At 41.8% G+C, this 27,146-nt stretch overlaps 1 protein-coding gene across 5 annotated transcripts in view; it reads right to left on the bottom strand.

Moving 5' to 3' along the window:
* Nucleotides 1-8,403: 8,403 nt before the first annotated feature.
* wipf1b (WAS/WASL interacting protein family, member 1b) overlaps nt 8,404-27,146 on the bottom strand; it is a 41,509-nt gene continuing 22,766 nt past the window's right edge. For 4 of the 5 annotated variants that reach the window (XM_044136231.1, XM_044136228.1, XM_044136230.1 and 1 more), the window contains 8 exons: nt 21,682-21,784; nt 20,719-20,848; nt 16,485-16,634; nt 15,678-16,404; nt 12,715-12,815; nt 12,404-12,610; nt 10,679-10,792; nt 8,404-9,589 (listed from right to left, as the gene is read on the bottom strand). In XM_044136231.1, coding sequence (XP_043992166.1) covers nt 9,537-9,589; nt 10,679-10,792; nt 12,404-12,610; nt 12,715-12,815; nt 15,678-16,404; nt 16,485-16,634; nt 20,719-20,848; nt 21,682-21,741 — 1,542 coding nt within the window. In that variant the 5' untranslated portion in view covers nt 21,742-21,784 and the 3' untranslated portion in view covers nt 8,404-9,536. Of the gene's footprint in view, nt 9,590-10,678; nt 10,793-12,403; nt 12,611-12,714; nt 12,816-15,677; nt 16,405-16,484; nt 16,635-20,718; nt 20,849-21,681; nt 21,785-23,387; nt 25,634-27,146 lie in introns of those variants that run through there. The other variant, XM_044136233.1, reaches the window with a different exon arrangement.

Genomic DNA, 27,146 nt, shown 5'->3' on the forward strand with positions numbered 1-27,146 from the left:
GCAGCGAGCTAGCTTCCAGCTAGCTGTCATACGGGAACAGGACTCGGGTGTCCCCGGTGGCAGCAAATCAGGGAAGTTTTGGAATATACATTAAATATACATTAAATATACAAATATACATTAAAGAATTTTTTAAACAAGTCTTACCGAGGATCTGCGGGATGAGCTTCTGTGCCTTCCTCCGGCAGGCAGAGAGGTCGGCTTTAGAAATAAGCTTCTTGGATTTTGACTTCTTCACCTGCAGCTGCCGGAGGAGCACGTGCCTGGAGAGCTTTCGCAGGCCCGTCGAGACGGCCCTCAGAGCAGCGACCAGGGACTTTTTGGGGACCCGTGAGGTGGAGGGCGGCATGTCCCTGAAGTATGTCAGGAACTCCAGCAGGTTGACCATGTATAGCTTCACCGTGGTCACCGCCTTCCCCTGCTGCGTCAGCCTTTCCGGCCAGCTTTTCAGAGAGAAATTTTTCTAACTTAAACATGAACACACACACACACATATACATTAATTATTAGGAATAAGATAATACTTACTTGTAGATTTTTATGATGTTGCACAGGAAGGTCCAGTTTGAAATAACGGTCCTTCCCTCGTTCATGTATTGCATGAACTGCATCACCCGTCCGATCTTGGACCATTGGAATTCTGAAGGGGCCCGGAAGGAAGGCAGCAACTCAGGTAAGTGCCACTAAGGACACCCGGATCCTATTCCCAAATGACAGCTAGCTAGCTAGCTAGCTGGAAGAAAGCTGTCATTCGGGAACAGGATCCGGGTGTCCCCGGTGGCAGCAAATCAGGTGGCAGCAAATCAGGTAAGTCTTTGAAGATCTTCAAGAATTGTACAAACCTGCTCCAATGCAGCGATTCTGGCCCTCGCCCGCTTGACCCACCGCTACTTCAGCCGCAGTTGCTTCTTCAGGATGTCAATCTCCTTCTGGTAGCCCTGGCACTGCGCACACGAGGACTCCACCATGTCTGCCGCATCGTGGATGAGCTCCTCGTGGTCGGTGCCAATGTCCAGGTCGGAGATGACAGGCGGGTTAGGGTTGGAGGCCCTGAGGGCCCTTAGACCGTCCAGTGTGACCTGTTTCTTGAGATCTTCGACTATCTTGCGGATAGTGCCGTCCTCGATCTCTGGGTGCCCGACCTCAAGGTGCCGGTCCACGCGGGTCTTTGAGAACCCGCATCCTGGGAACGGGCAGGGAAGATGGCGGAAATTCACCCGACCGCTCCCATAGTTGATCAGGAGCCGCCGCTCCTCCTTATTTTTAACAAAATGGCGGCCAGCCAAATGCTTGCCGAGGCAAGAATATGTGTAGTCACATATGGGGCACTTGGCAGGCTCCTTGGGAGGGGTCATTTCTTTGGATAAAAGAGAAATAAGAAAGAAAGTTAAAAAAAGAAATGAAATGAAATGAAATGTCACAAGGGACACCCGGCCGGTTGCCCGGAATGACAGGCCCAACCCCCCCCCCCCAGTGCTGAGAACGCGTGATGGTGCACTCTGCCACAGGGGACACCCGGCCGGACGCCCTACATGGCAGTCCCAGCCCCCCCCCCGCCGCCGCCCCCCGCGCTCTGAAGACGTCACGGCGCTCTGTGCTACCACACTGGACAACCCATCTGACAGCCCGAACTGGCAGCAACGAAGCTACCCATAAGCACTATGAGCACAGAAAAAATTATTTTAAGATGTAAAAACAGTGCAAATCACTCGTAGGTTCACTTAAGTGCATGCAATATAGTCAAGGTAAAAAATATGGTACCGATTCGCTGCAATTAACTGCCGTTTGGAAGCGGGCCGGCACAAATTCTCTTAAAAACAGGCCGAAATAGAGAGATTTTAGTGCTATTAAGCGATTAAAAACAACTCACCGTCGAGGGAAAGTCTAAAATTAAGTTACAACTTCATGCATGCAGGAAGAGGGGAAAACGGTACCAATTAGCTGCAATTAGCTGCCGTTCGGAGGCACGCAGGCACATATTCTCTTAAAAAATAGTCACATTTAATGCTGTCAAGCGATTAAAAACAACTCACCGTCGAGGGAAAGTCTAAAATTAAGTTACAACTTAATTGGAGGAATCCTTATTCTGTTAAAAATCACACTGACAACCAGGCCTGGAGGTCAAAGGCCGCCACACTTGATAAATACCCTGAATATAGTGCATGGAAAGAGGCTGGAAGAATCAAACTTGACCCCTGCAGGCCTCCATACTTTGATATTCTGTTAAAAATCACACTGAGAACCAGGCCTGGAGGTCAAAGGCCGCCACACTTGATAATTACCCTGAAAATAGTGCCTGGAGAGAAGCTGGAATATTCAAATTTGACCCCTGCACACATCCAGGAATCCTTATTCTGTTAAAAATCACACTGAGAACCAGGCCTGGAGGTCAAAGGCCGCCACACTTGATACATACCCTGAAAATAGTGCCTGGAGAGAGGCTGGAATATTCAAATTTGACCCCTGGAGGCCTCCACACTTTGCTATTCTGTCAAAAATCACCCATAGAACAAGGCCTGGAGGTCAAAGGCCGCCACACTTGATAAACACCCTGACAATAGTGCCTTGAAGGAGGCTGGAAAAATCTAATTTGACCCCTGCACACATCCAGGAATCCTTATTCTGTTAAAAATCACACTTGGAACCAGGCCTGGAGGTCAGAGGCAGCCACAATTGATAAATACCCTGAAAATAGTGCCTGGAGAGAGGCTGGAAAAATCAAATTTCACCCCTGCAGGTCTCCACACTTTGTTATTCTGTCAAAAATCACACTGACAACCAGCTGGGGGGAGATTTCTTTATTGCATGCCCACTCAAGGAAGCCACAAGCAGGCCTCATTCAGCACAAACACTCACCTGCACACCTCCACGAATCCTTATTCTGTCAAAAATCCGGCCCCGGAGCTCCAGAGGGGACAAAATTCAAGTAATATGCCCAAAACAGAGCACTGAACCCCGCGCGGCGCAGTACTTTTTTTCAGCCACAAGATGGAGCCACAGGACTGCAAATAAAACCTCCAAGGGCCGCACTCAGCAACAAATATGCCCCGAATGCGCCCTGAAAACGGAAAACAGTCATGGAAACATGCCCTTCAAAGCTCCAGAGGGCTCTTTGTGCAATTTCAAAGCTCCAGAGGGCCCTTTGGGCCATTTCAAGCCCAAACACAGCCAAGCTGCCCGGCCACGGATTTCAAACGAGCTCCCCCAAACACATGGAGCCACAAAGAACCCCACGCACCTTATGGGCCCTTGTACCCACACTTAAGCACCCCTCCGCGGACTACACCAACCAATGTGCGGCCCCTGGAAGCTCGTGCCCCTGGTAAGGCAGCCACTATTTAACTTTAATTTTTTCACCTCCCATTTTACTCTTAAGTGTCAGAGCTGCTGCTGTTGAGGTTAAAAGTTTTTTTTCGTGGCCCTGGTAAGGTCACGCTCCAGAAGGCGGGGGCGTGGATGGTCCGGAGAAGGCCGCAGCCGGACCATCCACGCCCCCTCCCACAGGGGGAAGCGCTGACCGTAATCGAATACTCGCCTACGGATCCACTCACCTGCTCGAACCGGAGCTCCAACCATCCATCCATCCATCCATCCATCTGACACCCACGGAAACAAAGACACACGGCCCGCCTTCCCGCCCGAACAGAACGGCGGCGGACCAGAAGAATCATAACCCTCACGCCGGGGGACAACCGACGACATAACCCCACCCAGCACTCTGAAGACGTCATGGCGCTCTCTGCCACAAAGGACAACCCACCTGACAGCCCTAAATGGCAGTGACGAAGTCATAAGCACTATGAGCACAGACATCAGTACGGTTCCAGTAGCCTAGTGGTAACATGAGTGGTCTCCGATGGCAGGGAGGTCGGAGGATGAAGGGGATGGGAGCGCAGCTGCTGCGCGTGCACGGCAGGATGAGCTGACCCCGCGACCTCCGCGAAAAAGGGTGGAAAAACGCCGCCACTTATTGATGGAGGTGGATTCTATTAGTGAACTGCAACACAGCCGAGACCTGTTCGATCCCCTCCAGTCCGATTTTGAGGGACTTACCTCAGACGACGAGGGAGACGTCCACCCACCAGAAACGCCTCGCCCGAAAGAAGGTCAGCTGATTATTTTGGAGGCCCCAACCGCACGGAGGACACCGCCTCCACCCCTCACGTCGTCACCCCTGATTGACATCTCAGGGGAGGATTTGGACCGTCTTCTTGCTGGGACGGACCTCCCCTGCGCACAGGGGGAGCGCTCCTCCTCCTCCCCCCAACTCGATGCTGCTGATGGTGGTGATGCTGCTGCAGCTGCTGGGGATGAGGCTGAGGATGCTGCTGCTGCTGATGAAGATGCAGCTGCTGCTGCTCCTGTTCCTGTTCCTGCTCCGGCTTAGACCCCGACAGCTGGGATTGCTGTGACCTCTCCGAAGCGGGTGAGGATGCTCAGGAGGAGATACACAAGGACCTCCAGCCAGAGGTCAATGGAGCAGCAAACACCTGCTAAGCCGGCGGGCTTTCGGCGAACCACCAGGCACATATCCACGCCGAACAAGTTCCAGGACTGGAGTCTCGCCATCACCAGGAAATGGGTCATCCTGGGCGACTCCAACGTTGCTCGGATCCCGACGTTCGAAGCAGGGGATCTGCAAATAGATGCTTTCCCGGGGGCCAAGTGGAAGCATGCAGAGGTGCTCCTAAAGGGGGCGACGGTGCGGAGTCCGGTCGAGAAGATCATCCTGTCCTTTGGCCTGAATAACAGGTGTCAAAGGGCAAAGGCCACTCCGATCATCGAACTTCAGGCCGCCCTGCGTGTTGCCTCGGAAAGGTTCCCGGAGGCCCGCATCCTGGTTCCTGAGGTAAACTTTGGGCCGCTCCTCAGTCACCGGGAGCAGGCCATGTTAAAACATTTGAACAGTTTTATTAGATCCCATCCAGGTTACCTACCTGCTCTGCCCGAGGGCTTCGCGACGGAGAAGGACGGGATCCACTGGACGCCAACGACGGCGGCGGCCATCCTGGCTCGCTGGCACAGTGTGCAAAAAAACTAGACACCCCCGTGAGCTGGAATGCGCCGAGTGGGGGAGAGACCGTCCTGAACCTGTCCTGCAGGTTCGAGTGCTCGGAGGCCCAGCTGTGACTGCTCAACAGAGGTCTGACCTTCGTGCCCTCCACGAAAAACAGGTGGGAGAAGCTCGAAAGCAGGTATGACCTCCAGCAGTACCATCGCAGGGTCAAGCTGGCTCTGTTTTTTAATGCTGACCCCAGCAGAGAGCCTAATTTGACTGAGGCTGAGTTTTCAGCACTAGCGGATTTGATTGACAATGAGCAGATTGTCATTAAGCCCGCCGACAAAGGGAGTGCAATTGTCATTCTGGACAGACGGCAATATTTGTGGGAATGTTACAGACAACTATCTGACCCGAATTATTACCTGAAGTTACAGAAGCCTATCTACCCAGAGACCATCCCCATTGTGGCTAAAATTCTTAATCGGTTACATAAAAACAAATTCATTTCAGCAAAACAAAAGACTTACCTGTCACCTCCATTGGAACCCAGACCCCGATTATTTTACATCTTGCCGAAAATACACAAGGAACCAGATAAATGGTCTGTGCCATACAAGATCCCCCCGGGTAGGCCCATCGTCTCGGATTGCAGCAGCGAGACGTATGGGACGGCTGAATTTATTGATTTTTATTTAAATCCCCTATCTAAATTGCACAAAAGTTACATCAAGGACACCTATCATTTTATTGAGATTGTGAAAAACATCAAAATTCCTGTACATTCCTTGCTCTTTACCATTGACATAGACAGCTTATACACAAATATTGTCACTGCAGAGGGTATAAACGCCATCCAAAATGTCTTTCGTAAGAATCCTGATGGAGGGACACCAGACCAGGTTATCATTCAACTTTTGGAGATCAACTTGCTCAGGAATGATTTCCAGTTCAACGGGGAGTGGTTCTTGCAGGTGAAGGGAACTGCCATGGGAAAGAGGTTCGCGCCGGCCTACGCGAACATCTTCATGGCCGAGTGGGAGGAGTCTGCCCTAAATGCCTGCAATAAGAAACCGCTGCATTATTACAGGTATTTGGATGACATCTGGGGTGTTTAGACTCATTCAGAGGAGGAGTTTAACCACTTTCTACACACCCTAAACAATCATAATGCCTCGATTAAATTAAAGTCGTCCACCAGCCTTAATGCAGTGGACTTCTTGGATAAAAATTTTAACAACACCGGCCAATTAGACATCAAAGTCTACTTCAAACCCACTGATACGCATGCATTGTTATTTAAATACAGTTTTCATCCAAAGCACACGTTTGCGGGATTAGTTAAATCACAATTAATTCGATTTCATAGGATTTGCACACAAGAATCTGATTTTTGAGGCAGTTAGGGTGCTGTTTTCCGCTTTGTCCAGCAGGGGGTACCAAAGGTCCTTTTTACGGAGGTGCTTGAAGGCCTTTTCTGAATCCAAACAGCCGGATGAGACCGTGACACTTCCTTTCATCAGCACCTACTCACCCACTAATGTCAATCTGGCCTGTGGTTTGAGACGAAATTTTGTAGGGTTCCAAACTGTTAGTGGAAGGCTGACCGACAGGAGGGTCATACCTGCTTTCCGACGAAACAGAAGCCTGACGGACCATCTCGTTCATGCCAAACTCAGATCACAGACTGAGCCGAGCACAATTGGACAGGGATGGTGTTTCAGACACCAGAAATGGTTGCTGAACCACCATACCCACAAAGTTTATTTTATCCCGCCCAGCGGGGGCCCACAAACACAAAATTGTGTTTATTTAATAAGATGCCGGGTTTGCAGAACCAGGTTTGTGGGTCATACGGCAAATACAATGCTGGCCCGACTGGTTTTGCATGAGCTGGATGTTTCCCAACGGCTAGCGAGGGGGCCAGCAGCCCTGCTGACAACACATTTTGTTCAGCACGGCTGGACCTCGCTCAGGGTCATGGTGCTGGAACATGACCCGACCTGGACCTTTGGGAGAAGAAAAAAGCAGCCTTGGTCTGGGCAGCGAGGTTGGGCGCACACTCACCTCTGTGACAGAATCCGTGGTGTTGGCCTCGGCCTTGGGGACCGCGGTAGTGGTATGGCCTGTGCTTTGCGCCTCTTTTGCCGTAACAGGCGAGGGGGACGCAGATGGTCTCTGGACCGTTTTTTTCCTTTTCTGTGTTTTTTTCCTTTTCTACTTCCACACACCTGAGTCGAATAATGAGGTCATTAGCAGAACTCTGGGGAACCTGACTGCACTTGGGAAGTGATTCAGTTATTGGATTCAGGTGTGTTGGACCAGGGAGACATCTTAGAGTTGCAGGATACCGGCCCTCCAGGACCAGGACTCCCTACCCCTGATGTAGTTGGAGGTGCCCATCTTCTCTGTCTAAAAGCTAATGATTATTTAAGGGCAATATAGTAAACATACTTCATAATCTGTACTCTTTTGGTTGAATGTAGTTTTTATTTCCACTTTAACAAAAAAATGCACTTTAATAAAAACTAAACACAACATAAAACCAGAGACTGAGAGTCCATTTCATTTTTGTTTTTGGTCGTTTTATTTTGTTTTACCAGTGTTAACACCAGTTCTGGTGTTAAGTGTTTGTTTGAAAATAAACTGCATTTATTTTTGGCAGGATATTGCTTGCATTATTATGTCATTACCATTACATCAGTTTAAAATGGTCTTCAGACAATATTATCATTTATCGCAATAATTTTTGAGACAATTAATCACTCAGCAAAATTTGTTATTGTGACAGGCTTGTGGTGCATTTCTAGCCTAAAGAAAAAGATATAAAACTTAACATATTTCACAAGATATAAACATTAGGCCTGTGATATAGACTAAAACTTTTCACAAGAAGAAATAAAAAAATATATAATATTTGTGTTTGCATCACAAATACATTGTGAATCTTGTTTTGTGCATTTGTGGATCTCATCCTGTGCATTTGTTAATTATGAAACTGTTTTGGCTCCATTTTATGGAGCTCCATATATGTTCACCATATTTTCCATACATCTATAAATGTCATAGTTCCAAACTAAATATTTAATCCTCAAGCTAAATACATTGGAGCTAATTTATTATTTAGGTCCAATTATTGGACCTAAATAATTATTTAGCTCCAAATTAATTATTTCAACTAACTATGTATTATGGAAATAACTAAGTGGAAAATCATCATAATTCACAGGAATAAAGACTGGAAAAACAAGTTTGTGTAAATAATCAATATATGGTTTAGTGATAAAATTCCTAACATAAGTGGACTTGTTAGTAATATTCTAAATCAAATGAATTTTAGGTATAATTAAATGTATTTTAGAAGAAATCATTTAACAAGTTTAAAACAATGCCACACCTTTGTATACATTTGTCCATTTTATTGTACATTTATGTAAATGAATAATACGGTTTATCTGGTAACAGTAATTGTTCAGGAATATTGGTGTATGATTCAATAAAAGCGCTCCCCTTTATCACCTAAAGTAAGCTTAAGTACAGCATTTTAAATGCAAATAGTTTCCTTTCATATGATAGCCTCACTGAAAACATTTCTTTAAAACAAAACAAAGCAGAACATTATAGCAAACATAATACTGCAAACTTAACTTATCCATAGTTCAGTATTGGCTGATTACATCACAGATACATACAGACTCTTTGCTGTGCATCAAGAGAATTTAACAAAACAATATTCAGTTAAATTTTTCACTCATGATGTAAAACTCTGCAGAAACGTCCATGAAAACACATCAAGCATCCTCGCAAACTCAAAACGTACCGCTCCAGTGGTTGTAGCACAAAACAAACTGGTGAAAAACGCTAAGTCTACATTCATGCTGTAGAGGCAAATGTGGCTTTGGCAACACAGGGAGGCCGAGATCATTTAAACTTTGTCTTTGTCTGAATCCAAGGCACCTTGATTGATTTCCTGAAGCGTTCACACAGTTGCCACCTTTCATTTACCATTTCAAGCAAAGTGAATGGGGAAAGGGAAGGGTGGGTGATGTACCACAATGGATTTATCAATTAAAAAAAAAAGCCACCTGGACATATTTACCTTTATATTTACAATCAGAACAGAAAGACGCAGCGTTCATATTCTCCTCAAAACGTTTGGCTTGTTTATAAAAATCTAAAACTCACTTATGGAATCGACGGAAAACAGAGGAAATAGAATCATACAAAAACAGAATTTAAGTATCAAAATCAATCAAGCCTTCTAGGAACAGCATGATTGTAAATGTAAAAAAGAAAAAAAAAACACAAAACAAATAATTTTCCCCAGAGCATAAATGTACTATGATATAAAGAGTTTCCAGGTCATCATTTCTCTACTACAGAGGCACATGGCGTGAACTCCACTGTGCTTTTATTTGAATTCCTGGAGCCCTGCCCCCTTGTGGTCCTCACATGAGGACTTCTGGTAAACTGAGAAAGAGAGAGATCTGAAGAAAAGGTGGTAGGTCCCAGTGTTGTGGAGGCAGCCATCTTTACTTCACCTGGGTATAGGGGGGAGGGGAGGAGCTCCTCGCTCTTTTTTACCAGAACCTGGAAATTACAGAATCAATTAACAGAATGTGTTTTTTAATATTATACAGAATATGTTCTTCCACCATATAACACTGTGTCACAAATATGAAGACATTCATTTTTGTAAATGTTTCAGACTTTGAAAAAATGAGACCATAATAATTCACTTCAAGACTTTTTCCACATTTATTGTAACATAAGTCCTGCATTATTCATATTAAAAAGAAACATCTGTTTTAGAAAGAAAATTTAAAAAAATTCCTGGATGAATAAATGTACAAACCCTTAGAGCAATATTTTGATTCTGTTTCAGCAGTTGGTCTTTTTGAGTTCACATCTTCCATCAGTTGTAGTGAGATTGGAACAAAGTGAAAGCAATTTGGAATGACTCTTAAAGTGGCAATTTGTAAAATCAGTGAGAGGACAACACATGTTGAGAAACTTTGAGCAAAATTCACCAAACCTCTGGACTAAAGACTGTTTTCAAAAACAAGTAAAAAGGTTACATGTGTTTCTGCTGCTATAAAACTAAAGAATCGAAGAGGTGTTGCTGTTAAAAACTTAAATACTATTTTGTATCTAACATTTCTCAAAACTGTGTGTGAAAACATACAAAGATATTTTGGACAATGAGAACCGTTTTGATTTTGAGTTTCCGGTCATATTTGGAAGTACCTCTTATGTGAACATCATCTCCATTTAGTTAGCTATGGTGTACCTCAAGGCTGAATGTTGAGAACCTCTTGTTTTCACTCTCTATGTTGCCCCAGGGACATGTTTTGCACATTATAATGTCTTTTCACTGTTTTGCAGTTAATTTGCAGATTTATCTGCCCTTAAAAACAGGGAAAGACTTGGGCTGTTAGCTCACTGTCTTGAAGATGTTTAATAGTGAATGTCTATAATATATTTTTGTACCTAAATGAAAACAAAACAGTCAGTCATCATTAACTAAGATAATTAAAGTGCATTGGGTCTTGCATTGTCTTATTGCAAAAGAAATGTTTGGAACAGTCTGCTAAATTTGACATTGACAACATGTGAGCAAGTGTTCAGATACTTTGTGAAAAACAAAAACAAAAAATGTTTTTGTGTTGCGTTAGTCACCTTTGCTCTCAGTCTTAGAGATCTTACTGGGGTAGGTTTTCTGTGAGGGCACATAGGGTTCGGGTGGAGGAAGGTCCGAAATGGGATGAAAGGTGAACCTGTACTCAAAGTCATCTGATAAAGGAATAAAAACAGAGAAATTATCACCATTAGACTGGATGATCTGACATGACGCAAAACAAATGGAGCAGTTTGTGTAAATGTGCTGTGAATGGGATCTAGAACCCTCTGATGTTTTAGGCAGAACCTTTTTTGTCCACATTGCCTTCCAAAATGAAGCAACTTCTGTGGTTGATTGAAGAAAAACAATTGAATTGGAGGTCAGGGGGTTTCCTGCCTTAAATGAAGCATGTGGTAAAAACAACAATGAGGACAACAGGAAGGAAGATTAAGCAAACATTGCTGCATCACCTCCTCCTCCTCTGGATGTCTGTCACCATCTGAATCAAGATCCCCCTCTTTCTGTGGATCACACAGGAAGGCTTCGCTTTCATGTCTTTAGTGTTTAGCATGGTTCGTTAAAACAAACAAACCAAAAAAATTCAGCTGCCTTTGTGGTTTAGGTTTGTGCTGGCTTTGCGTTGTAGAGGTGGTTGTGCTCTTGCAGGTCAGGTGCAGGTAAGTTTTGTGCTACTCTCTGATCTGCCTAACTTTTTTTGTTGGCATCTGCTAATGCCAGCCAGCAGGTGACCTGTCAGCTTTTCAGTTCGCAAAACCACAAAAAGGCTAATAAACCGGCGAGCTGCCAGAACCGCGCACGGTAAAAAGCTCAGGCGGGATCTTAGAACTACGGGAGATTCATTAATTTTCAGCTTACAGAAAAAGTATCAAGCTGCCAAATAAATGAAAGCAAACTGACCAATAAGATTTAGGCTTTGGCTGCCCTTTGGCTGCCCTTTGACCCCCAAAGACTCACACTGATATGTGCTACATACAAGATGTTTTGGCGCAATAGTCCTTTTTCTTCTCTCCACAATTTTGTTAATAGTAAAGAAGGTTGGATAATAAAAAAATACAATAACTTTTCTTTTCTTTGTTTATTTAAAGGAAAATCTCACAGTTCATACAGCTGTACAGCTGCAACAATCCAGACTCTCAGTCACTTGTGGGAAATTTAGAATCAGACAGAAAAGCTCCAAAAGGGAATTAAACTAAAAACTCTGAACTAAGAACGTCTGATCACATAATGGCAATTAACCATTTCTGCCATGGTAAATCATTACTGATAACTATTGGGAGTAGTCCCTAACATTAATATGATCGGGCAGCATGTAATCATATATACATACATGTATTATTGTTATAAAGGCTGAGCCAAGAATATTTAGTTCTGTATCAAACAAGTAGCCCTTCGTGTTGCTCTGGACCCATGAAGCAGCTGCCAATGTCACAAAGGTTGGTGACCCCTGACCTAAGGGTTCTGTCCACATTTTCTTACTTTTCAACAACTAACCCTCTTCTGTCTTACCAGGACTTTAAATGAAATACCAACTCAAAGTAGCTTGTAATTGTGAAATGGAAGTATCCATGCTTTTTAAAGTTTTTTGGTAAATAATCAAGAAAAGGGTTTTGGGCATTGGATTTGTGACATAATATGAACAGATTCTTGTGGTATCAGGAGTATTACACTGGAGTTATTCAACTTTACTGTTCAATTTGTGTTGCTCGTTTTTATTTTTCAGTCTTTCTCCAAACTAAAGTTAGCACAATGACAGGTTTACAGACCTTGCATTTGGTTGTGGTGAGAGTTTTGGAAGCCGTTCCCCATCGGTGGTGGAGGTGGTAGTCCCCCAACGGGCCTGTCTGGTGGCAGGGGGGGCCTACTGCCTCCACGAGGAGGCTCCGGGCCCGGCCGACCGATAGGCGGGGCAGCTTGGGTTAAGCTGCCTCCGCCCATGCTGCGACCTGAAGGAGGTGGTGGAGGAAGAGGACCTTTGAAGGAAGAATGAATTTTATTCATTAACATAAACAACAATTTTCTACAATATTTCTTATCTATAGTTTAGTTTGAAAAGAAGTGACAACTGGTGGGTTACCTGTGCGAGGTGACGACTGGTTTCTTCCAACAGATGGCGGTCTCTCATTTGGAGGAGGAGGGAGAGGTCCTGATCGACCAGAAGGGGGTGCTGGAGTGTGGCTGGAGGTGATTAAAAAAAAAAGCATCCATTTTGATAATTTTTTCTTCAAGGAACAGTATTATGCGTTTCCAGGCATACAGTGACATTTTATAGCACAATGAAGTAACTATGTTACCTTCAGTTGATACAAATATGCTGTATATATCAAATATGACTTAAAAGAAATTTGACTTCAATATTTAACACCTTGAAATTGGGTCTCTGTCTCTTTAAAACTCCTGCTCTTTCTGAAGCACCGCCTTCAGGAAATCATCCCAAGATGACTCCTCTATTAAACCTTTAATGTTTTTACCAGCATTGCTCTGAGAAGTAGCTCAGCAGTTCCAGCAGCTGTCTGTTTATTGGAGCTGGCTAGTCTGAAGGAGCTGAGTGGGGGAGGGGCTGCGTCTTGAAGACGGGCTAGGTCCACCCAGGGGTTTTGCAGATGAATGGTTGCAAAAATGATAGCATGATGCAAAGCTCCAAAAAATTGATATTGCCCCTTACACGAAACAAGCAAAAGTCTTCTGGGATTATGACTTACACATCCAATTTTTACAAGAAGTCCAACTACTTTGTTTAAATTATTATTTGCTTAGTTTATTGTTGAGAAGGTAAAGAAGGCTTTGATATCATTTTCAACTGTTTTAGAAATTTCTTTCTGCAAGTAATTCTGACTAGACTATTTGGCCTATGTGACAAAAAGTTGGACAACTGTGGTATAATAGTTTTTTTAAATTAAATTTAAAAAATGCTTCATTAATCCCAAATGGAAATTAAATGTTGTTGTAACGCATTAATTCAAAAAATTTCAAAGAGTTATAGTAGATGATGACAGCTGTTGGCAGGAAGGATCTCCAGTAGCGGTCTGTATCACACTGAATCCGAAGAAGCCTCTGACTGAAAACACTTTGTTTTCCCAAGACACTCTCGTGAAGAGGATGTTCAGAGTTGTCCATAATTATTTTGATCCTATAAAGAATCCTTCTTTACATAATCATCTCCAGAGTCACAGTCATTCCAGAACAGAACCAGCTTTCTTTATTTGCCTTTATAGGTCCCTGAGTCTGATGCTGCCACCCCAATATCTCTCTTCTCTGTGCTCCTGCTCTCCATCCACAATCCCTCCTTTCCAATGCCTCTGTGATTTCTGGCTTCAACTGTGGTATTATTAAGCCTGTCATGATAAACGATAAATCAATTAATCGTACGATAAATTAAAACCATCGACGTCATTTTAATTATCGGCTTTATCGTCTCTTCCGGCATTTTTCCTCTTTCTGTTGATGAAACTGAATGAGAAAAGACTCAACTCCGCTGCTCTGCACTGACCCTAACGTCCTCATTTTTTTAGTGTAATGTCCAGTTCACACTGTCAGCCGATTGTCGGTCCATTTTCAAAACCTGAGATCACACATTAGCTGACAGAAATCCATGGTATAACGGTTTGATGGGGTTTGACGTGTAGTGTGGTGTCCAACAATGGGCACAAAATAATGGCTACAAGTCCAGTTAAGTAATTTTAAAACTAGGCATTAATCAATTCTTTACTACAATCTACCTGCAGTGCATGTGGCTCTAGTGTGCATCAGGTAGTTGGATGTGCCAATCTTCTCTATTTAAATCTAATGATTACTGAAGGACATAAATAGGTTGTAATGAACCTATTCATGTCACGTTAACGAAGAACAGCTGAAAAGTTACCGGGTTCATCAACTGCGTAGCAATTTCGCTCCAACTCCTCCTCTCGTCATTTCTATATTCTTTGCAGGAAATGTTTTATAAACATCAATATTGTTTCCACATATCATCTCTAATGTCCGCTCTGTCAGCTGTTTGGGATTCCCCTCTGTAATTTCCCCTCAGAAAGCGCAGAGGAGAATCGTGCTTTCTGATTGGCTACCTGTCACATTCAACAGGCTGCATTAAGGGAAAACCCCTGATTTAGATCGGAGCTGCCACAACGATTTACCATAACACACCACACACTACAGGATGATTGGTTACAAAATCACAAGACAATCTTAGAACAATCAACGTTCTAAGATTGTCCTAAGGGGAAAATGTAGGTGTGAACTAACGTGCAGTGTGAACTATTGCATCAGGTAGTCCATTTGCCCATTTTCTCTATTTAAATCTAATGATTACTGAAGGGCAATATGGTTTACAGGCTTCATAATCTGAACTCTTTTGGTTGAATGCAGTATTTATTTACACTTTGGTGTTTTTATTAGGGTTAGCGTAGTGTCCATTAACAAAGTACATTTTTGTTAATGGAGACTGAGAATCCATTTTATTTTTGGTTGTTTTGTTCATTTTGTTTATCAGTTCCAGTGTTAAGTGTTCTTTTGAAAATAAAGTGTATCTATCTTTGGCAGGAAATCCCATGCATTATTAGGTTATTTCCATTAAATCGGTGTAAAAAAATCTTCAAACAATATTATCGTTTATCGCAATAATTTCTGAGAAAATTAATTGTTCAGCAAAATTTGCTATCATGACAGGCTTAGGTATTATTTGAGCTTTTCCAATGTTTATGAGCTGCTTCCTGGTATAAACCATCCTGTTGCTGTGGTTACACATAACAGGAGCAAAAATCTGATAGATATTGACCAAAATAAGTCCAACTATATAATATCCAAACAAGAAGGAACAAAAAATAGCCATTTTCCTCCAAAAAGAAAGAAATGAATGTTTGAAAAAGAGAAAAATAATCTCAATGAGTGTACCGAGCTCCTCTAACATGCTGCCACCCTCAGCAACGCAATTCTAGAATTGTTGATTTTTTTATTTCAATGGATGTTTGGAGCCAAAGTTGAACAATAAATTTATTTGTTGATCCAGTCCTAAGCATTTCCATCAACTATTTTCAGAAATCTTACCTGTTGAGTGAGCTGTTCCTCTGGGGCAGGCGGGGTGTGTTTTGGTCCTCTCCTCCTTGGCTAGGTAGGATCGGAGGCGGGCCTGGTCGTCCCGGAGGCAGAGGGGGCACACCACTTCCAGCTGGGGAGCGACCCGTTGAGGAAGGTGATGCAGAAGGTTTGGAGTTGACGGACGGGGGAGGAGGGGGCATATCGCGGGGCATCGATGGTCGGTGACCTCCTACAGGAGCCGGAGGTGGCGGTGGTCGGTCGTCAGGAAGCGGAGGCCTCCCTCCTGGAGCTGGAGGTAAGGGAGGTCGGCTGCTGTTTGAAGGTGGAGGAGGGGGCACGGAGAAGCTCGACCGTGGGCCACCGGAGGAGCCCCCTGATGGGGGCGGGGGAGGAAGAGACCCATGCCTCCCTGGTGGAACACTGGGCGGCACTGGGGAGCTGGCGTGACTGGGCCTCGGTCCTAAAGGGAGCGATGGCGGAGAGGGCCCCCCACGGGACGGGAGGCTCTGGGGTGGCCTAGGGGTGTTGGGTACTGGAGGAGGCGGTCCACCTGAAGTGTCCTGTCTGGACGAGAAATTAGGACGGCCCTTTGGGAGATCAGGGGCACCGCCACGAGGCACAGCAGGGATACCTGGCAGCTTAGGTGGTCCGGATGGACTGCCACCACTGCCGAAAGGGCTGGGTCCACCGGAACGGGAACCTGGAGGAAGAACAGGCCCACGACTGGGGCCTGAGTCTGGGAACAAAAATCAGAAACTGTTTGTGCCTTTAAACCTAATGAGGAACTTTTTTTTTACTCCTCATATCTTTTCTTACCATTGTCTCTGTTTGTGGCAGACCTCAGTTTTGGCATCCCTCCTGCAAAGAGGCCTCCTAAACCAGCAGGAGACCCACCACCAAAACCCCCACCCACACCACCACCTCCACCACTGCCTCCACCACTGCCTCCACCTCCTCCTTTGGGTTCTGAGAAGAAAGAAAAACTACTTTAATGCATGATAGTAGTGTTATCTGTTTCTATAAGGTTCAAACTGGACATATGGGATAAAATGAGTGCACTAAAAGTCAACATAGGGAAGCAGTTTATTGGCTTCAGGGGTCATTTGTGCCATGCTATTGGTGATACCTTTGGGCTTTTTCAAATAAAAAAGAAAGACATACTGTTTTATGTATCATAAAAGGTTGTGCACAGGGTTTCCTCCAGAAAACCCTGCTGTGCCCAGTGGTAGGGGTGTTGGGGCAGTTCATCCTGTTTTTGTGTTGAAAAGTGTTAAAAGTTACAAAAATTTAGAGACATCATAATTTGGAAATAAGAGTTTGAGGCCAACAGCCAGCAAAGAAAGAGATGGGGTGCGCAGCCCTTCATGCCTGGGTCAATGCATCAATCAATCAAATTTTATTTGTATAGCACATTTCACCAGCAAGGCATTTCAAAGAGCTTTACATTATAACAAGAACAAAAACACCAAGTCATGCATCTTAGATCAAAACATTAGTAATTACTGAAGCTGTGGATTGACTCTAGATCTATAACTCACGATCGTTCCTCTTTAGGTCCAAAAATAATAACTTCAGTTTTGTTTTTGTTCAGCTGTAGAAAGTTTTGTCTCATCCACACATTTATCTGTTCTAAGCATCTGTTCAGTGATTGGGTGGGTTCTGAGTCTCCTGGTGACATCGTAATGTAGAGCTGTGTGTCATCTGCATAGTTATGGTAGCTAATATTATTTCCTGTTATAACCTGAGCTAGTGGGAACATATAGATATTGAATAAGAGGAGTCCTAGGATTGAACCTGGGGGTACCCCACATGTGACCTTTGACCTCTTTGATGAGAAGTTTCCAATTGAAACAAAGAAATCCCTGTTCTTTATGTAAGATTCAAACCAGTTAAGCACTGGACCGGAGAGTCCGACCCAACTCTCCAGTCCATTCAGTAATATGTCATGGTCAACACTGAGGTCCAACAGAACCAGCACTGTGGTTCTCCCACAGTCCGTATTTATATGGATGTCATTGAACACTTTGACTAGGCCAGTTTCTGTGCTGTGGTGAGACCGGAAACCAGACTGGAAGGAGTCAAAGCAGTTGGTTATCGTTAGGAAGCTATTTAACTGTTTACACACAACTTTTTCAATAACTTTGCTGATGAATGGGAGGTCAGAGGTCAGAGATTGGCCTGTAATTCTGCAGTAGTGATTTGTCTAGATTGTTCTTTTTTATCAGTGGTTTGATTACTGCTGTTTTCAAAGCCTGGGGGAAAACGCCTGATGAGAGGAATGAGTTACTATTTGGATCAGATCAATAGCAACAACAGGCAGAACTTTCTTAAAGAAATGTGAGGGTAGGACATCCAGACAGCAGGAACTGGAGCTGAGTTGACTTATAATTTCCTCTAGGGTTTTATATTTAAGTTGTTGAAATTGGGTCATTTTTCCTGTATTTGTTTAGTTTTGGTTCAGTGTTGGTTCTGACTTTATAGTGGATGTGCAGATTAATCCTCTGATTTTTTGAATTTTCTCTGAAAAGAAACTGGAAAACTGGTTGCAGGCGGCAATAGACTGAAATTCAGGTGGTAACGTGATAGGAGGGTTTGTGAGTCTGTCAACTGTTGCAAATAAAGCTGGAGCATTGTTAATGTTTTTGTTTATGACATCTGCAAAGAAGGCCTGTCTTGCATGTTTGAGTGTTAAATGATAGTAACGTAGTTTTTCTTTATAGATGTCATAATGAATGTGAAGTTGAGTTTTACGCCATTTTTGTTCTGCAGAGTTGTCTTGTAGATCGAACTGTTTGTGCATTTCTCCATGGAGATTTCTTCTTACCAGACACAACCTTCATTTTAATTGGGGCAATGGAATCAATGATATCTGAAACTTTAGACTGAAAATCATTTACCAATTTATCTACATCATTACAGCTTAAGGGTGAGGAAGAAGAGTAGATTTGATGAAATATTTCTGCTGTGCTTTCAGTGAGAGAACGTTTTGTGATGGTTGCTGTTTGTCCAAGTGGATTAAAGGATAAAGAACTTTCAAAGATAACAGGAAGTGATGCGACAGGGCGACATCAGTTACAGAGACATTGGAAATATTCACACCCTTACTGATAACCAGGTCCAGTGTGTGTCCTTGAGTGTGTGTTGCTTGTTTGACATGTTGTGTTAGACCAAAAGTCTCTAGGATATTAGAGCTTTTTAGTCCCTCTGTCTGGGGTTTGTCAACATGAACGTTGAAATCACCAACAATTATTAAACAATCATAATCAATACATACGAGAGATAGAAGTTCATTCAACTCAGTAAAGAAATTTTCCACATATGTTGGAGTTTTGTATAAAGTTAGTGTTAAAGTTCGTTTGTGACCTTTAATCTCAATTCCAAGATACTCAAAAGAGGTGAAGTGACCCAAAGAGATTTTACTACCATTTATGGTATTCTTAAATATTGAAGCCACGCCTCCTCCTTCTTTATGTTTTCTATTCTCATTTTAAAAAATTGTAGTTAGGAGGCGCTGATTCAATTAGTACGATTGGTTCATTATTGTCATTCAACCATTAGATGTGCGGCAAACGAATGGTGTTGTAGAGGGCCGCACTGGGTTAACGCGGTGAATTTCAAACTGTCCGACGCGTGCTTCAATACACTCCAGGTCGCTTCAGGTTGTTGCAATCATCAATTTATTCCACTTTGACAGCCATACTTCAGACTTTACAAGTACTGACACATACTGACCAGGCTAAACCATACAATGGCGTCAACAATAAGCGACATTATAGCACGGTCAACAGAAATTACGACCACCACCGGCGTACCCGCTTCCTCATACATACTAAACCAGCGCACCAGTTTGGCTCCCATTCATACCTTAGTGACAGTCACGCCCACCTTGACACACCCACCACCCAAATGTCAAAACCGTGTGCTCCTGCCACATCAGTAATTGCTTATTTCAATCATATGGCTCTTACAACCATGTTTCTGTCAGAAATATAACCTCAGTTATGATTTCAGAGATTAAATCATTAATTAATAGAGCTTTAGCACAAAGAGAGCTGGTATATAAAAGATCTAGTTTAAGTGACTTGGAGGTCAAAAGTTCTTCAGTCTGAGGTTCCTTTAGGCAGGGGAACAGTCTGAGGTTTGAATTAGGTCCGCTGTATTTTGTATTTCTGTTTTTGTAAACTTTCTTGTAGTGTTCCGGACAGGTACTGTTCTGTTTGGCAGTCAACTAGGACAGTCAACCTCGCTTCATCCGTGTCTCCTGTTGTCATTCATCCATCCATCCCTTTTCTAACACTCTTGTCCCTAGTGGGGTCAGGATGAGGTCACCCTGGACAGGTCACAGGGCAACACAAAGACAGACAGGGCAAACAACCATGCACACACACAGCTAGCTTTGTGTTGCTATTAATGATGCATTAAAAAAAAAAAAACTCTCTAAAACAAACTATGTTTAGCCTGGTGGCCCCCCAGGATAGACTGGGAAAACCTGGTAGTGTTTGTCTAATTTCACTCCCAGGAATCTCAAAATCCCTGATTGCTCTCCATGCTGAGCTCAGACACAGACAGCTTTTCAGAATGCTAACGATTAAGATTTATGACGTTCAAAGAAAAGTGCTAGGTTCATGACGTAGAAAATTGATTTCATTATTTTTTTTCTCGCATATAGTTGAGCACAAAATGATCCATACCATGGCATGTCTTGATTTGAAATGACCTTTATTCGGCCAACAAGTTTGGTTTTGTTAGAAAATGTGATTGGCGTCTCAAAAAATATATTAAATGAGCATTATTTTCAAAAGAATTTAGAAAATTACATCTGTCTAAGATCATTTATGCACTTCTCAATATGATGAATGATTAAAATGGGTCTAGGAAATGCACAAGTTTAAAAATAATCTGTGTTTCCATATAGAAGTGCAAAGACTTTTTTTAACTTATTGAACATCAGAATAAATAGTTTTTAAACTAGCAGACATAACGAAAATGAGCTGTTGTTTCCTTGGAATACAGCCATACATGTTGATGCCAATGAGATGTGCCAACTTACTGTCGAAAATGGGTTCACTGCGGTCATTTGTGACGGCTTTCTTTAGTCTGGTGCCTTTGCAAATGTCGGACAGAAGAGCGCCGCGTCCCTGCTGCTGAGTTCGGCTCAGTGTCGGCTTTTCTGTGTTGGCCTGAAACACAAACAACCCAAAAGATTCAAATAAAGAAAGGACCAAAGCTGCAGAAAAAATTATTTAGAAAATTCTAATTAAAATTAAATTCATATCAAAATAATGGGAGTGGACAGAGTCACAAAATCTTTAAAGGGCCAGTATAATGAGTTTTCCAGGCACAGTGACATTTCATAGCATAATCCAGTAACTATGTTGCTTTCTGTTATAAAAATACTATATGCATCAAATTTGACTTTGTAATTTAATGCCCTGTGATGGACTGGTGACCTTTCCAGGTGATCCCGCCCCGCCCATTGACCTCTGGAGATAGGCATCATTGTCACTGTCTTCCATGTAATTGTGTCAAACATAATAGAATAGAATATGTTTATTAAAAATATATATTTTCTAATTGATTGTATTCAATATTCCAATATTTTAAGAAACTAAACTTTGGATTTCTGTCCATCAGCTATAATAATTCAAATTCATAAAAACCCACAGAATACATCAGTGTGTATTTAAACTGAATCAAATATGATTTCCTGAGTTAAATTATTATTACAAATAAATAGAACCAGAAAAAAAAATAAAACTACACTGTCACACTTTTACTGTTTTCAGATCCAATCCTTGATATTGTCACATTCCTAAAATAATGGCCTTGTACATAAATAAACAACAACTAAAAAAACAGCTTCAACATTGAAGCTATGCGGGGTTTTTTTAAGAATATATTTCTTTAGGGTACAGCTGTTAAGTCCCAATCCATACATTGATTCTGCCATAAACTGGGTTTGTCCACTAGATGTCTCTGCTGAGCATGACATCTGAGAGGAACAGAGACTCACCAGAGCCAGAGTGGGAGGCGGCGGTGGCCCTGGGGGTGGGGGCGGAGGCGGGGCTGGCATCTTCTGCTCTTAGCTGGTCTCTTTCTGCGTTGGATTCCTCAAACTGTCACAGAACACACAAATCGTCACCAAACGCTGCATTCAAATCACCACCAAGTCCAATTTTAAGGCGCTCCAACTAGAGTTAGTCTAGGGTTAAATCCATCTGACTAAAGAGTAATCTGAGACACGTACTTCCAAGGTACAGAAAAAAGTGAGAACATTTGATACAACAGAGGAAATCTCTTCAGACTCAGCAGGATATCAGTCAGAATATAAACAGAAACTAATGTTGAGCACCTTGAGAAGTTATCTTGATAACTTTATCAAGGCTTTCCTCTCATTAAAACAACTTTTTCTAATTTTACAACCTCTGATATTGTGACTTTCTTCTATTATTATAACTTTATTCTTGTAATTAAAAAACAAATCTGTCTGACCCTAACACTTTTAAAGCTGCAGAAGGCATTCTATAAAGATTGTATGTAGAATTGTGAGCAAATCACTGAGACAATGACTTAAGAGGATGTTAAATTATATGCATCAAAATTCATGTATCAGATCAACTTATTTACAGCAACTTCACATCAAATCAACAGTTTTAAATTGTTTTATAATTTACAGATTTTTCTGTCACTATTTTATAGTCACTATTATGAAGTATGCAGATGTTTTTTTTTTTACAGTGTTTCTTGTTAATGTTAGTTCCGATTTGTCTGACCCATTAGCATGCCATGACTGTCATGAGATTGTCATTTAGCAACAGTCTTCAGCCAGTGAATTTTCTGAAAGACTGGCTGCTACTGGAGATCCTTCCTGCCCACAGCATCACCATCCACTACAATGCTTCAAAAACACCAGGATGACAAGTTGGACAATGTTTAATTTTCCTTTTGGTTAAACTTTTTTTTTTTTTTTTTTTACCTGAACTGACCTGCTAGTATGGAGGAAACCTGCAAGTTCTTTACAACATCTCAGAGTTCAAGCCTGAGAACAATTTTTCTGCAGTTGTCACAACAGTTGCTTTCAGTTTCTTAAATGATTTTTAGCAACATGTTAGAGGAAATGTAACAGATGACAGAATGTAAAATAACAGTGAACCCCAGCATTAAATTTATGTGACGTAGAAGCATCTTTGTTCAGCTTTTACAGTTTAATTTTAACGCTCCCAATGAAAAAGCAAATGATAGAATTAATTCTCATCTGGAAAAATGCTTGCAATGCAATTTTCTAGAGATGCTTCATTCTTAGTTTCTAGTAAATTTATGGAGAAACTGCAGAGAAAAGATTTGAGCAAAGACTTTACTCAGGAAAAGTGTAAGACGACACAGGTAATCAATGCCAACGGGTTAAAGTGGCACTAACACAATGTAATATTCTGTTCAAGTGAGCAGGAAATTGAAGGATAAGTTCCCTAAAACTTGGTTCTCTAACCTATATTTAGCCTGTAAATATTCTCAGTCTAGTTTCTGACATACTGGTCTGGACTTGGGCATGAGCCAATTATATCATATTAACAATAAACACATCATATTCCTAACAAAAACCACAAATGTTAAAATTTTAATAACGCTGTCTTTTGTCACACTAAAAGGCTTAACATCCTTTAATTTTAATATCAGTAAGATAACCAAAATTGAAAATTAGTTTTTAAATGATGATTTCACCTGTGATGGTCTGGCGACCTGTCCAGGGTGAACCCCGCCTCTCCTCTGTTAACAACTGGAGATAGACACCAGCACCCCTCCTGACCTCAATGGGATAAGGATGTAATAAAATGGATGGATGGATGATTTCGTTAAATGAAGTAAAAGAGCAATTTAAACCAACTTGACTGTGTGAAACAGCAATTGTTCCCTAAAGCTTCTGACTGGTTGTGTCATAGTTGCTGCGACAAGTCAAGCTCTGTGATAGCTGGAAACTAGAGTCTTATATTTTTATTCCGCTTTTATCCAACTCTAATTTGTCTAGAAAGTTTGGTTTGTTTGGGTACGTGTGAATGTAAATCGAACTCCGATGCGGATCAAAAAAAAGAAAGACCGATCTGCCTAAAAATCTTGGTCTGGTTTTGGTTGAAGTGAACTCTGGTTCGGTTTGAATGCGTATGTGAACACTAAGGGTACCGGAGACCGCTCCAGAAGCAGGAAGTGGAGTACAGCACAGGACATTCTGGGTAAATACAACCAAAACAAATACACTAAGTTAGCACTAGGGGGAGAAATGGCTCCTGGTGTTTAGCCAAAAACAAAAGAGAAATCCTCCAACTGGCAAAATCCATTGCTGCTCCTCAGTCCTGGAAGAGCCTGAGACCGTCACACTACGGCTGGTTGATGGGGACAAAAAAACTTTCTAAAAATAAGTTCTGGTATTTATTGCAACAAAAATAAAATTATATGAAAATCTAGGCCAAAACCTATATTATTATTTTATCTGTGGTTGATAACCTATATTTACCATTATAGTTATTTTATTACTCTTTCAACATCTTTAGAAAATGACTACACTGCAGATGATGCTGCTCTGCTTCAGTAAAATATCCCACAATCCCATGCTACATTACTATCACAATCACATGACCAAACAAATCCCAGATAGCTAGTGCCCCATCCCAATTCTCTCTGGTTTTTAACTTCTAAATCAAGCCTTTAGAACTTACTTCTTAGACAATTTGAAAAGAACAAAAGCAAGTAAAAAGATAAAGTTTCTGACTTTGGCTTTTTATTTAATGCCAAAAACAAAATGAAGAAGTTAGCAAGAACTCACACATGTTAGCTTAATGCATATGCATCCATTTTCACGCTTGAATCATCTTGTTCCACCAAACAAAAATACTCACAAATCTGCTTCACACTTCAGACCATCCTCGAGGGGCCTCTTACTTCCTCTATGCAGCAACAAACAGGAAGTCACATCGCGCCTGCAGCACCGCAGCAATCCGGCTGCCAGGATAATGTTGATAGTTTCATCGCAGCGACATCATTGTATGATTCTTGCTCTTTGTTTTTACTCAGTTTTGCTTCACCTGACATATTTTTCTTTAGCACTTTATTTTTTTTCCTTTTCCTACTCCATCTTTTTAACAAGCTTGACACTTGGATGAAATAGAGAGCTTATTTAACCATTTTACTCCCGTTAATCTCACTTGCTCTTGCTCAGTTAGACCAAAAAAAAAAATAATTTCTGTTGCTGCTAAATTCCTGTCAAACACAGAGATTCAGACTTTCTAAAAGAAAAAAGAGAAAATAGAAGTTTTGGTTGACAAAAATCTAGCCCTAACCCTATATGTATTTTATGAAACAGAAAAGATAAAGTATCTGTAAAGCTCGACGGTGAACTTTGACCCCAGCCTCATGTCTGCTGTATGTAAACAAATGAGATTTTAGTGGTTAGAGATTTCTCTTTTGTCTTTGGCAAAAGCCCACAGCCATTTCTCCCACTAGATAGATTTGTGTTTTTTTGGTTGCATTTACTCACATGCCCTGCACTACAGTATGCTTCCTGCTTTTGGAGTGATCTCCTGTCCAATTAGCGTTCGCACCCAAGTTCACTTCAAACTGGGGCCGAGGTTTGTAGACGGACCAGAGTTTGCTTTTTTGGTCTGTATCAGATGTTGATTAAGCATCCTCAATCAAACCAGACTTTCTCAGAAAACAAACTATGGCTGGATTAAAGCAGACTAAACAGGGCTGTTAATGCTCCTGGAAGTTTAAATTTAACATCAGAAGTCTCTATGATTCCATGTACTCCTCACCAAGCATAAATGTGTGTTAGTCTGAAACCCTATGATATATGATATTTAGTAGATTATTATTGTTTAAGAGCAGAGATACAAAAGAGATACAGTAAGAGTTCACATACTGTAAACCAAGGCTCTAAAAAACACAAAAATATCAAGCATCACATCAAAGGTTCCCTTGTATGGTTAAAAATACAAAGTGGGGCGTGCCGTAGTGGTGTAGGGGATAGCGCGACCCATGTTTGGAGACCTTGAGTCCTTGACGCGGCAGTCGCGGGTTCGATTCCCGGGCCTGGCGAGATTTGCCACATATCTTCCCCCCTCTCCTGTCAACCTACTTTCATATAAGGGACACTAGAGCCCACAAAAGACCCCCTGGAGGGGAGAAGAAAAAAAATGAAGTGACAATCTGTGATGCTTGTGCAAATGAAAAGCAGAAGAGTCATCTGCACTAATGAAACACATTGATGAAGAGATAATATGTGGTATAATTGGGCAAAATGTGAAAAAACAAACAAAAAAATACATATAGCCAGCATGATGGCAGAAGGCAAATAGCTTGCTTCTTAACTTTAATCAACAAATCTTGAGTTTTCCATGTATGTATTCTAACAAGCCACAAGCAAATCACAACACAATTTCCTCTGCAAGCACCTCACCTCTTCAACTCTCATAGAAATCCGTTATATTTCAGAGACTCTGAAGCAGCGACTGAAAGCAAGGTCTTTGAGAAGCGACTAGTTTCCCCCAGTGCACCTTGGTCTAGAGTTTTGGAAATTGAATGACCCCTTTCTCATAATCAGATAAAAGGATAAAATATGAACAAAAACGTGATTGATTTTGTGGAATGGGTTTGTCCTAGATTGTGCTGAAACAATAATAGATGGATTTAGAATTTTATCTGCTGGTTTGTGAATGATGGTTTTGAAACCTCAGCCAGCATTCAGCTGTTTCAACACCAAATTTACAAAAATGCATAATTTTCTAATCAATTATCTTTTAAGTCATGATACTAATCACATGCAAGTATCATAACTGACACCATAATGTCTCAGCAGAGGTGCAATGCTTGCAATTTTTTTAATACCGAAATGGAATTAGATTTTGGTAAAATTCAGACCATTTGACAGATTTTGAGTTTCACAGATTTTCCTTAAAAACTACAGCTGACAGCATTAAAAATAATTCAAATAAAATAAATAAAATTTCCCTGTTCACAACAAAGGTATTAGGAGATCTAAAAAGAATTGCAAAAGAAGGAAATTTATTCATTTTAGAGGGATCTAGGTAGACACAAAATTTTTTTCCGAGAGCTAAATGATTTTCACCAACTGCATTTTGCTAAATGCCAAAGCAGTCCCTTTAGACATTCTCTATAAAAGTGAATTTTCTATATATAAAAAAATGGCATTCAAATTTAAGAGTTGAAGGCTGAAAGCTCAAGCATTTTTCTGTTACTTCTGCTAACGGATGCTAGAACAATATCACTCTGTGTAGGTGGTGGCCGTGAACAGCAGTGACTTCCCACAAAAAAAAAACCTAACAAAAAGTTATATTCAATGCAGCGTCCAACTTTTTGAAAGAAAAACCATCTTACTGATAGAATAATGGTTAGTTTTCAGTGTTTTCACTCTGGTAAATATAGCTGCTTCACTAATCGCCAAACTAAAAGTTAGCACTTCCTGTAGCT

Source organism: Gambusia affinis, linkage group LG13 (genome assembly GCF_019740435.1).
Source record: "Gambusia affinis linkage group LG13, SWU_Gaff_1.0, whole genome shotgun sequence".
NCBI lineage: Eukaryota > Metazoa > Chordata > Actinopteri > Cyprinodontiformes > Poeciliidae > Gambusia > Gambusia affinis.